Below are 12932 nucleotides of genomic sequence, written 5' to 3' on the forward strand. Positions count from 1 at the left end.
CATGAGATCTGATCATTGCAGCTAACGGCTCAATAACAGTGGCGAACAGTGCTGGAGACATCGGGCAACCTTGTCTAGTGCCTCTAGAAAGTACAAACGGTTCAGAATAGTTGGTGTTTGTTTTTACAACAGCCATAGGAGAACTATAAAGAGTTGATACCCAGTGACAAAACTTAGGACCAAAATTAAACCTTCTAAGGACAAACATAAGATATTTCCATTCAACTCTATCAAATGCTTTTTCAGCATCGACAGAGAGAATAACATTATGGGAATTTAATTCATTAGTGTGATAAAGAATATTAAAGTACCTACGTAAATTGTCAGTATAGGTATGACCACGAACAAACCCAGTTTGGTCTAGATGAATAAAACTAGGTAAAACTTTTTCAAGCCTTAGTGCAAGAACTTTAGCAATAATTTTATTATCTGCATTAAGAACTGAAATTGGCCTATAAGAGGCGCACTGGAGAGGATCTTTATCTTTCTTTTGGAGAAGGGTTATAGATGCCAAACATAAAGACTGAAGAAGACAACCTTTCCTAAAACAAGCATTAATCATAGCAATAAAGAGAGGCAATAAATAATTAGAAAAATGTCTATAAAACTCAATTGGCAGGCCATCTAAACCCGGCGCTTTACCATTTTGAAGTGTTGCCATAGCAGACACAAGTTCTTCTGAAGATATATCTTTTTCTAAACTTAGTCTATCAACTTGTGTTAAAGTAGGTAGCAAAATATTATCTAAAAATGATTTACACTCATCCGGCACGTATTGTGAGGTAGAAGTATATAGTTCCGTGTAATATGATTTGAAAGCATCATTAATTTGAAGAGGGTCCATTGTAATGCATCCATCTTGTTTTCTAATTTTAAGAATTGTTCTATCTTCTGATTCCTTTTTTATCTGTCTAGCTAGTAATTTGCCCGCCATCTCTCCTTGTTCTAAATAAGATAATTTTGATTTTATCAGCGCCAATTCCTAGCGTATGTATTAATAGAATTATATTTCAATTTAAGATCATCTAAATGCAATAATAAATTGGATCATTAGTTAAACAATGTTGCCTCTCCACATTAATCATATCTTGTTCAATGAGTTTCAGCTCACTTGTTTTATTTTTTAGGGATAAAGAAAAGGCAATCAAATATCCTCTAATATAAGCCTTCAATGTGTCCCATATTATTAATGGGCATATGGTGCTATTTTGGTGCACCTCAGTAAAGGTTTCTAAATGAGCCTTCATATAAATTGTAAAATCCTCTTTTGAGAGCAACATAATATTAAATCTCCAGGGTTTGGGATTTAACAATAATTTTCCAAATTAAATTTCAAAACTCAATGCAGAGTGATCTGAAAGAATCCTAGCATGGTAAATGCAGTTTTTAATTTTTGACAAATAGTTAATTGGGATAAAGAAAAAATCTGTCCTTGAATAGGATTTATGCACATGAGAATAAAAGGAGAAAACTTTCTCCTCTGGGTGAAGGGTTCTCCATACTTCATAAATTCCTAAATCTTTTGTACTATTTTTCAAGGCAGTTGACATATTAGGTAATGTATATTTACTCTGGGAAGATCTATCCAGTTTTCCATCCAGTACACAATTAAAATCACCTCCCCAGAATACTGGAATATCATAATGAAGCAATGAAAGATAATCATTAATAAATTTAGGATCATCATGATTAGGACTATATGAATTCAACAATATGACCTCTTCTTGAACTAAAAAACCTCTAACAAAAATATATCGACCATGAGGGTCAGTTTTAATTTCTTCTGGAGAAAAGGGTGTATTTTGACTAATCAGAATAGCCACCCCTCTGGAACTGGATGTCAAAGAGGAGTGATAAACTTTCACAAACCACCTAGATTTAAGCTGATCATGAGCAGATGGTAAGAGGTGAGTCTCTTGTAAGTAAGCTATGTTTATTTTATTTTCCTTTAAATATGACAAGATTTTCCTCTTTTTCGCAGAGTTCCCCAAGCCTTTTACATTCCAACTTAAAAAAGTATAATTTGGCATATCAAACAAACAACATAATAACTGTAGATCTGAGATGCATCACAAAAAAAGAGCACAACATACAAAACAAAAAACACACCATAAACCCGACCCCGTCCTTCCCACCATTAGACGCTCCCTGCTAAAGTCCCCCTCTACACGTGAATCACAGACTGTACAATCTATGGGGTAGAGGCGCTGCATGTAGTGCAGTCACCTCCCCCTTCAAATACATAACTAATATTGAATATTATATTTGACTGTGTCCTTTAAGTATTATCCTTTAGGAATTAAAATTAAACAATATAGTCCAAGCTGCTCCATTAGATCCTGCAAGCGATCAGCCTCCCTTCTCCACCCCGCGCCCCGGGGGAGAGGGAGAAAAATGAAAGAGAAAAAAGAAGAAAGAAAAGTCACGCTTGTGCATCATGGAGGGATGGTTTGATTACCTGATCATAATAAGTCATTGCGTCTTTAGCATCCGTGAATGTCACCGTGGTCTTTTGGTGGGTGATTATCAGCCTACATGGATGCAGGATACCGTGCTTTACTCCCGCTTTTCTCAGCTGATTTTTAACATCTTTGAATGCTGCTCTCCTCTTCAACAGGTCAGCCGAGAAATCCGGGTAGATGTGTATTTTCTTTGCCTGGAATTTCAAATTCCCAGCTGCTTCCCCAGCCAGTCTAATAATACTTCTTTTAGTTTCCAGGCTAAACAGCCGGGCAATCATGCATCTTGAGCCAGTTGATTGGGGTCAGGTGCGGTGCGCAATATTCACACATGGCTGCTCCCCGAGTTTGTCCGCCCCAAACATTTTCCTCAACAAGTTGTTCACGAAAGCAGTTGGTTGTCCCCCTTCAGCTTTGCTGGGAATCCCAGTAATCCTGATATTAAATTTACAGCTGTGGTCTTCAATTTGTTGAATTTTCTCTCGCAGTATGGTGTTTTCTGAGTGTAAATTGGCACATTTCTTCTCCACATCAGTCAGCCGCCGGTCATTGTCTATAACTGCTTCTTCCACCTCTTGCAGCTTTGAGGATGTTTCTTTCATTGTTTGTTGTAGAGAGTCAATTGATTCCTTTATCAGCCGCAGTTTTATATCAAACGCCATGCCAATCTCCTCTCGAATAACCTCTTATAATCGAGGTGAGCTCTGTGTGGTCTATGGCTGATGAGTTCATGACAGAGTTGCTTCGTAAATTCCGATCTTTCACCGACATTCTGCACTTCAAATAGGATACAATGTCTTTTTTAGGGAGTCCAGTTATGACATTATATTGTGATAATGACTTAAATCAGTCAAATTAAATGTCTTTTTGAAGAGGGAGCGACGGAGACGCGCTCACTCCATGCTGCCGGAACAGGAAGTCGTCCGAGCAGATTCTGCTTTCTAATACAGTTGTTTGTTGTAAAGATCCTGTAGAGTCTCTTGAACAGTGCCAGTTATTTTACTGCAGACATTAACCACCTTGTTAATAAATCTTTCTGCTTACATTAAGGAATTGAAACCAGCAAATAAAAGAAAAGGTAAAAGAACGATAAAATATGGTTATCAGGGATGAGTCAACCTGGAATTTAGAAAGTTTACGAAGTCAAAAGAGACACTGCTGGCCTTTTTTTTTTGTAAATCATATCAGAGTTACTCTCAAATGTCAGCTTATTGTCTACTATTCACCTTATTTTCAAACATGGAAGTAAATAGTGATCAACTTCCATGTTTTCATGCGTGACTTCCGGTCAGCTGCTTTCCCTTACCAGAGCTAACGGTGCCAGCTAATCTTTTTCAATTTTCAATTGTTTATGTTAGTCAGTCAGTTAGTTAGTTAGTTAGTCTGTGTATTTTATATAGATAACTGTACCCACGTTTCCGTTATCCGGTAATTGCCGGTAAAAATAATTCCCTCTAAACGCGAATAAATCGCAAAAAAGCATCTATCCCGAGTGAGACAACCTGCTTGAACCCCGTCTCCAGTGTACCAGCAGAGAACATGCAGAACCGAATCAGCGAAAAAACACACCGCGCTACACAGCCTCTCTACCGGCCACACAGACACACAGATTGTGCTTCTGCATGCCAGCCAAATGTGTGCGCAATTGTGATAAATAAATATGTGAGGTGTACGCTGCTTTTCTTTTTCTTTTCTTTCTTTCTTTCTGTCAGCGACATACACTAACACAGGACGGGTTGTTTTTATTGACTGAGTTGATTATTAAGCCATAGTGATGCGCGGATTGGCTCTGATATCTATGGAAGCCCATTTCCGTCACTTGATGGAAAAAAATAAGATCTAATAACTAAAAATAATGAGATACTAAGTCAAAATAATGAGATACTATCTCAAAATAATGAGATACTAAGTCAAAATAATGAGATACTATCTCAAAATAATGAGACACTAAGTCAAAATAATGAGATACTATCTCAAAATAATGAGATACTGTCTCAAAAATAATGATACTAAGTCAAAAATAATGAGATAATATCTCAAAATAATGAGATACCAAGTCAAAATAATGAGATACTAAGTCACAATAATGAGGTGAATGAGTACAGTTAGAGCCTTCGACAATCCATACTCTTCATCTCTCAGTCACGATGGATAATATCATTGAGGGATACTAACTCAAAACAATAGGGATGCACCGAATATTGCAAAAAAACCACACATTCGGCATTCGGTGGAATAAGTGAAAAGCAAGGCTGGATAATAGCGGCGTGTTTTGATAACGCAATCAAACAGCGTGCAGTGATGGACGGAGTAAAATGTCGGCAGTGTGGTGATATTTTACTCCGTCCGTCACTGCACTCGCATTTGCGACTAAAAATAGTTTTGTTTGAGCAAAATAAATCATTCAGCACGCTGTGCGAGTACAGATTTCAACCAGCAGCAGAAACGAAAGGCGAATCCCGCCGGTTGTGGGTTGAACAGGGGTCACAGACACAGACAGGAGTGGCCATAGGCTTACCGGCGACAGAGAAGTCCGGCTCCAATAATGTCCTCTTCTTGGCGTCATGACTCCCCAAAAGTACCTGGACAGCTGAGCCGTGGCGGCACACAGGTATGTGACGTGTCAGAGGAGAAACGAGCCATTCACATTTCTCTCTTTGTGGCAGGTAACGGTCCACAAACCTCACCGCACTTTAGGGACTGTTCTTTACTTATGAAGGGACTGTTCTTTACTTAGAGAACACTTAGAGGAGGATGGTGGCTGGTTGATTTTTATTTTATTTATTTATTTTATTTTGATCCCCGCTATGTTAATCACTTATTGATGCTGTTTTTGAAGTATGAATAAGTCAATAAGTAATTTATTCCATTGAAATATCATTGATGTATTATAGAGAAGTGATTTATCTTTTTATAAATGACAAAAGGCACATCTGCCTCATTTTCGTTGTGGTATCGTGATACTACTCAGAACCATGATATTTTCACTGGTATTGTACCATGGGTTCCAGTTTTGGTACCGTGACAACACTAATCTGGAGGGCGTTGATCTGCAAAAACTAATGAAAAACTAAACAATGGTATTCGGTATTCAGCCAAGCGTTTAATTTTATTCGGCTTCGGCTTCTGCCACAAATTTTCATTTCGGTGCATCCCTACAAAACAATGAGGTAATAACTCATGTACATCGGATATGCCACACACTAAACTTTGATGTGACGTATGGGGTATGTTTGGCTACGTAAGTAGTCTACAAATTACAAAATGTGGTAAAATATTGTTGATTTTAAGTGTTCTGTTTGGCTAAGACATAAAGTTAATTATACAACAGTTAGTTCCGATTGAGTAATTTGATTGGACGAGAAGCATTCCATGAGTGCTGATATAGAGTGTAACATCACTGGGACTCGTAACAGTAAAATCACTCTGCTCACAGGTGTTATAAATATAAACACAACCATTAATTAACCAGCTGTCACATTCGCTACATTGACACAAACTGAGACTAGCGTTACACCAAGAAGATGGATATTTCCCCCCAAATTACATTTGAATTAAATTATGAGTGGTCGTCAGGAGAGGACGAGGAAAAGGAAAGCCAGGACTCTTCTGTGCAGACCTCCAGGTGTATTTGTGTAACATCAGCCGACCTTGACAAACTGGAGAGGAGCAAAAATTAAGCAAACACGGTCAGGAATTATCAATGATCATCTGATGAGCCTCATCAGATGAGGAGAGGAGCAAAAATTAAGCGAACACGGTCAGGAATTATCAATGATCATCTGCACAGAATGTAGATGTGTGTGTGTGTGTGTGTGTGTGTGTATATATATATATATGTGTGTGTGTGTGTGTGTATACTGTATATATATATATATATATATATATATATATATTTATATATGTATATATGTAAAGCCAGGCAAGTTTGGTAAGATTTTTTATGGGTCCATGGAAAATTTTGGAAACTTTGTCTATGAAAATATGTGGGAACCCTGACTTTATTTCTTCAGAATTAAATGAGTTTGAGTGGACATGAACGAAGACATTTTTAGCAGCAGTCCAGCATTAGCAACTTGTCCTTTATTACTTGTGAATTCATTATTTATTGATGTGATATTTAATGAGAACACTTCCATAAAATCTTGGCTCATGATAGCAAAAAGACATGAAATGAGAGAAATGAGATGGACTTAGGTTGTCGTCAGAATCACCCAGGTGTCTGAGTTCAATTCAATCAATCAATTTTATTTATAAAGCCCAGTATCACAAATCACAATTTGCCTCACAGGGCTTTACAGCATACGACATCCCTCTGTCCTTTGGACCCTCACAGCGGATAAGGAACCCCACCCCCCCAAAAAAAAAACCCTTTTAACGGGAAAAAAAAATCCCGTAGAAAACTCAGGAAGAGCAACTGAGGGGGGATCCCTCTTCCAGGACGGACAGACGTGCAGTAGATGTCGTACAGAACAGATCAACATAATAAATTAACAGTAATCCATATGACACAAAGAGACAGAGAGAGATGCAGGACAGACAGTAATGACAGTATCTTACAACAACATTAATGAAAGTAATAATGTTATAATTAATAATAATATATTCATATCTGATAGTATACATGTGTGACAATAATCATATGTGTATAATAACAGTAGAAGTATGACTAATGATAACAGCAGCAGCAGGAGGCATCTGGCAGGACCACGGCAGCAGCACAACCACACACGTCACACTATCCAGGCACCGCTGCAATACGAGTTAACCTGAGAGACAGTGGAATACAAAGGCTCCGGAGTTGAGTTGCATCCTCGACTGGCTGTGTTCCGCACTGCCACCCTTCTCCAGTCAGTGTTTCTGTCTCTCACCTGTGGTGCTGGATTTGTCTCTTGTTTCAGATGCAAGACAACAAGACATTCCTGTCCATGATCAACAATGTGCTTCATACGGACGGCTTCTACTTTGCAACAAACTACGACCTGACCCACTCTCTGCAGCGCCTGGCCAACACCAGCCCCGAGTTTCAGGAGATGAGCCTTCTGGAGAGGGTAAGATATATTACAGTATATATCACTTTCTGTGAATTGGTGAGCTCACAGTGGCTAGAATAAAATGCCCACTCAGAAATCAAAGCACCTTGGGGCAAAATGTGATTTGTTTAGGGCTGTAATCACCCAAAGAAAATCTTGGTTGACTGAAATGACACAGACACACAGAGCACTTGTCCAGGGCAAGTTAACTCTGTCCAGGCAGGTGGAATGCTCTGAATGAAATATAGATGTGATCTCCTATGAATATTATCCTGCGCATTGTAACACTTTTCTATTTATGCTTTTGTCTGACCAATGAGAATTTGGTCGGACAAAAACATAATGACCAAACAATCGACAAATGGCTTATCAGCTGTTTCTGACTGCCTTCACATTTACAGATGTTCATTGATGGCTTGACTCTGGTGTGTCAGAGCCTTAATATGTGTGTAGAAACAACTTCACTGCTTTCTCCATGATACACCTCTGGGCAAACGTATGTCCTTATATAGAGAAATGGGGGCATGGCAGTATGCAGATTTCAGATAGTGGGCAAGGGCGTGTCAGTTTAGAAGGATCACTAACATAGGCTCACTAAAATCAGCCAATGCACTCATTTCATGAATCCATACTTATTTTATGTTCAGAGTAAGGGGCTGTACACATGCTATGTTTTTGTGCACTCAAATTCATTTTTTTCAACGTAGGTGTGCAGCAGGCGTGCTCAAACATCAGAGCAACGCCGTCGTGGAGCACACACATTCCCAAGCACCTATTTTTCAGGGCACAATGGCTGTGTCCTGAAATGAACTGAGTTCAATTTTTGGAATGCAACACTGTGCACTGCATGTCATGTGACGAGGACCAACCAATTACAGCTGGCAAATATCTTTCCCTTCCTCCCTAAATATCAGTCTGTGATCAATGCAGCGCCTGGAAGAGCATCAGCTCTGCACTCCGGATTTCAGATAAATAAGCTATGACACAGTGCTTGTTGGGGTTGCTTAGCAACCTCAGAGGCAACCTGCTGCCGCACTATTGAAAGCTGGCGCAGAAAAGGCACAAGAGTAGCAACCAGCGCCTGACCTCACATTTTCCAGTTAAAGACCTGGGGCCTCATTTATAAAGCTTGCTTACGCACAGAACGGGGCTTGAAAGTGGCGTACGCCACTTACCACGCAAAGGTTGTGATTTATAAAAATAAACTTGGCGGGAGAATGTGCGCACCTGTAAGCAAACTCTGAGTCATGCGTGCGCACATTTTGGAGACACTGGGAAGTGGCGACGCAGACGGCGAGGTGGAGAAGTGGAGTCAGATTTTTATTGATGTCTCATACAAATTTAATGTCACGCTATATCCACCTTAGATCCACGTTATCATTGAAATTAAATCCAGCAGCCTTATTTTGCGCTTGGAGTGAGTGATAATTGTTTCATAAAAATGTTGTAAAATCCAACTCAAATCCTGAATTGAAATTCTTTCTAAATACTTATTTAATCCGCACTGCCTCTAACGACTCATTGTCCACTCTGTGAGCGCAGGAGGGGGAGAGGATGGCGCGACTGCGTGGAATATATGTATTTATTTAGCTAAATATTTCCAGTGCATTTATCATGTCTCGAAATACAGCCATTAAGCACAACCGTTACACTCATTTCATCAGCCCTACTTAGACATGTGCTGTTCATGACAAAACTGGCATGAAGAAACATGTTCGCCTATTACACTTTCATCTTTGAATTGTATTTCAAATTACACGTTGTATTTTGGGACAGGGATACCACTGGTTCATGCTGTAATTCAGGCCAGGAGTCTGATCAGACTAATTGCCATAAACATATAAATACTGCGGTGACCCTCGTACGTAATTGCGCAAGATGGCACTAGCACATACTCCTTTTTGCCTCCACCTTTAATAAATGTGATTCTTTATGTCGCACATCAGTGTCAAACATCCTCAAATTTAAAAGCAACACATTAACTACATGTTGGTAAAGGACTAGAAATATTTGGTCTACCTTTAGATCAGACCACTTTTTTTTTTGTTCTGTCACTGTCCGTGCAGTCCCACAGACACAGCTGACAGCATCAGCAGTGTTGATGTGTTGCCACTTTTTTTCGCTTTCTTTTATTAGTGATCCCGCTGCTGTGGCCACCAAATAAAATCTTTCTTCAGTCCTCCACCTCCCATTAAAGGGTCTCTAGCTCAGTCTCAGAGAAATTCCGTTTTTTGGTTCGTTTGTCACCCGTCGCCGTGACACAACGAGAGAACACTCGCATGCCGGCTTATTTATATGTAGATCGCATTCATGAGGTGATTTGCATGACCATTTATGGTTGAACTAGGGCGTGTAGAGGGCGGAATATGAGGCGGATCTGGGTGCGCACAACTCCAGGAGGTCTGTGATTTATAAAGAGAACATTGCGTGCAAGTGTGTGTGCGCACGGTTTTATAAATCAGATTATTTTTTGGCGCACGCCATTTTCAGCTTTTGGGCGCACGTCAACTTTTAGTATGAATCCTAAGCACTCTTTTATAAATGAGGCCCCTGGTATGTGTGTGGCCCTGAAGAACCTTTCTACGTACATATTAGTGAAGCAGGCCCAATATTACTGTCTGCTTCTCCACTCTGGGACCATGCTGACTGCATCTACTGTGCGTATACAATGATAGATCTATAAATGTGTTCATACAGTACAAATGCAGTACTGTATTGAATCTCAGTGTGTCCTCAAATTGTTAAATGAAGGTATAATAAAAACAATAGAAAAACACTGTCTTCTTCCTCCAAACTTAAATCTTCCAAGCCCAAACTTTGCTTGCTCTCCCGGATCACACTGTCAAGCAGTGAATGCCGGGTGAGGGGAGGGCATTGGCACTGTAACCTACATCACCACTTTTTGCTAACAGCTGACTGGGACTTTCTATTTAAAAGAAACACAGAAAATAATGCAGATAAACCTGCCTGTTAATAATTCCACATGGCCCATGTATGAAATAATGTGACCTAATGGAACAAGTTTGTTTTGGTCTCACTCCTTTTGGACTTTAGCAGTTTGTTAACTTTTCTCACTTTCGTTTCTCTTTGCGTGCACTGAGCTGATCTGCCAATCAGAGGGATTTCATTCACCAATGGGCTCAGCTGTCAGCGTTGCCAATTCAACATGCTGAATCGGTCCAAAAAAAAAAAAGCTGATGGGAGCTGATAAGGGGCAGCAGTGTGGGACACAGCGCAAAAACTCGGGCAACAGATGCTCAGCAATGGCCCAACATTAACCAGCTGCCGACCATCGGTTTGGTGTGTCAGGATCCTAAATTTTTTTGTGTGCTCCCTACAGTCAGGCTTGTATCCAGATGAAGGCCACACCCATGTCTGTCTGTTTTCGGCTTTGTGTTAACATGTGGTAATTGTCTCTGTTTCAGGCAGATCAGCGCTTCGTCTGGAATGGCCACCTGTTGAGGGAATTCATTGCACAGCCAGAGGTAAAACACAAGTAACGTTCTTTTTCACAGCGTTTAGTTTCACTTCTCACTGTAAGATATATTTTACCTTTTTTTTTACTTTGTAATGGCCAACTTCCCAGTGATATCATTTTTCTTGAACAGCATACATGATGGATAACAGAGATCTGACAGAGCTGACAAAAAGTTCTATATTTAAGAATTTCACAGCAGTCGTAGCGAGGAGCCATTTTAGTTTTCTTTATAAAATTCAAATACAAGTTTTTAAACCGTAATATGTATTTGGTTTGGATTTAGAGGGGCTACAGAGTTGACCTGTTATGGTTAAGACACACCTGATAGCAATATTATTCAATGAATTAATCAAAAAATAGAAAGTTCATCAGTACCTGAGCAGCATTCCCACCTTTTTGGTAACCAGGAAGTGAGACAGTCCTTGTGATATAGCTAACCACTTTAATGTCTGATTAAATAATGATTTTTTAGAAATCTGACAGAGTTGACAAAAATCTGGGGCACTTCTTTAAGGAGCCAATTTTTTTTAATTTTTTTATTTTTTATTTTTTTAATTTACAAACACATATGAACTATTTTACTGCAATATATAAGGAATTAAATTAAAACAGAGATAAAACAGGAATATGACAGGAAATAAATAAAGGCATAGGACATACAGATCAAACACTCACTAACCGACGGCCTTGTCAGGACCTTTAAAGCTTAGCCTGTCAGGCAAAGTTGGAGCCTCAGTGTTCAATAGTGAGACACTGAAAATAATGCTGTGAAAGAGCTTAATGTTGCTTGTGTAACTCTGATTCTGTGAGTATCATGACTGAGATGTTCATGAGAGTGGCTGCCCTCCCGGCTTATCCTGTACGATGGAGTATATGCTTCTGAAAAAACAGGATGGGGGCTTTGTGATTGTTAGACATCTCATTCTGTTCAGAGAACCAGGGTTACATAGGTAACGTTATGTTAAGAATTGTGCACAGAACGATAAAAACCAGTACAACAGTAAAGCATGTCATCATCTAACACTGCTCTTATCTCACAGTTACACAAGTTTGTGTATCCTGTTGTCCATGGCTGTATCCTTTCCTGTTGTTGTGTGACTGCCGCAGTCCCTTTAAAAAAATGTAAAACGGACACTTTTATTACAGTGGATGAGTATGAGATCTCTCTTAATGTTGGGTCCATCTGACCATGTTATCCAAGTGAAGCTTTAAAATTTCTTGTTTTTTAGATTCATGACTTCTGAAAGTGAGAGTTTTTGTCCTTTGGTCTACCTACAATACAGTGCCTAACAAAGCTACTATAGTTATTAAAAAAGTTTTTGATACTGACCTGGGCATCAGGTATGCTTCTTATGTGTTCATGTTATTTTTTAATATGTATAGCACTGACTCCTTACTATTCCATATGAGTTTCTTAACACATGTGTTTACAAGTCATCATCATGAAGTCCAGCTGCATCAATGGTAAGGTGTGTGAGTGGACTATTATCTCCAGGAGGAGCTGTTTCAGAGCCGGTGTCCGTTACTACGTCCGAGGTAACACTACTGTCTGCTGCTTGCTCTACTGACCCCTCATTTCCATGTCCACTGGAAATAATTATCTCTGAAGTGATGTGTCTTTAGTATGTTCCTTTGTAGACACATTTCCAGTTGACCCTTTGCTAACCCCCACCCCATCTGTCAAGCTGCTGGAGTGAGCATGGAGCCCACACTGTAACTAACTGCACACCCTGAAGAAATATGATAATATTTTTGGAAAAATGAAAAAGCACTTTCAGAGAAAAGCAGACAGAGGGGTCTACAATATGTTTTTGGATGATATATTCAGGATGTCAAACTGACTAGGCAGCAAAAACAGGTTATAAAGATGGAGACAATCAGAAGCCAAAGTCTAACTATAGGCCATGGAACACAGTGTAAAAGTGAACCACCACATCACTGGTGATGGAGACAGAAGACAAT

At 39.4% G+C, this 12932-nt stretch overlaps 1 protein-coding gene across 1 annotated transcript in view; it reads left to right on the top strand.

Annotated features, from left to right (window-relative positions):
• Positions 1–12932, top strand: part of sacm1lb (SAC1 like phosphatidylinositide phosphatase b) — a 69773-nt gene that overhangs the window by 15958 nt on the left and 40883 nt on the right. The window contains exons 5-8 of the mRNA XM_033638335.2: positions 7361–7510; positions 10918–10977; positions 12011–12044; positions 12405–12506. Coding sequence (XP_033494226.2) covers positions 7361–7510; positions 10918–10977; positions 12011–12044; positions 12405–12506 — 346 coding nt within the window. The remainder of the gene's footprint in view (positions 1–7360; positions 7511–10917; positions 10978–12010; positions 12045–12404; positions 12507–12932) is intronic.

The sequence above is a fragment of the Epinephelus lanceolatus genome, chromosome 10 (assembly GCF_041903045.1).
Source record: "Epinephelus lanceolatus isolate andai-2023 chromosome 10, ASM4190304v1, whole genome shotgun sequence".
NCBI lineage: Eukaryota > Metazoa > Chordata > Actinopteri > Perciformes > Serranidae > Epinephelus > Epinephelus lanceolatus.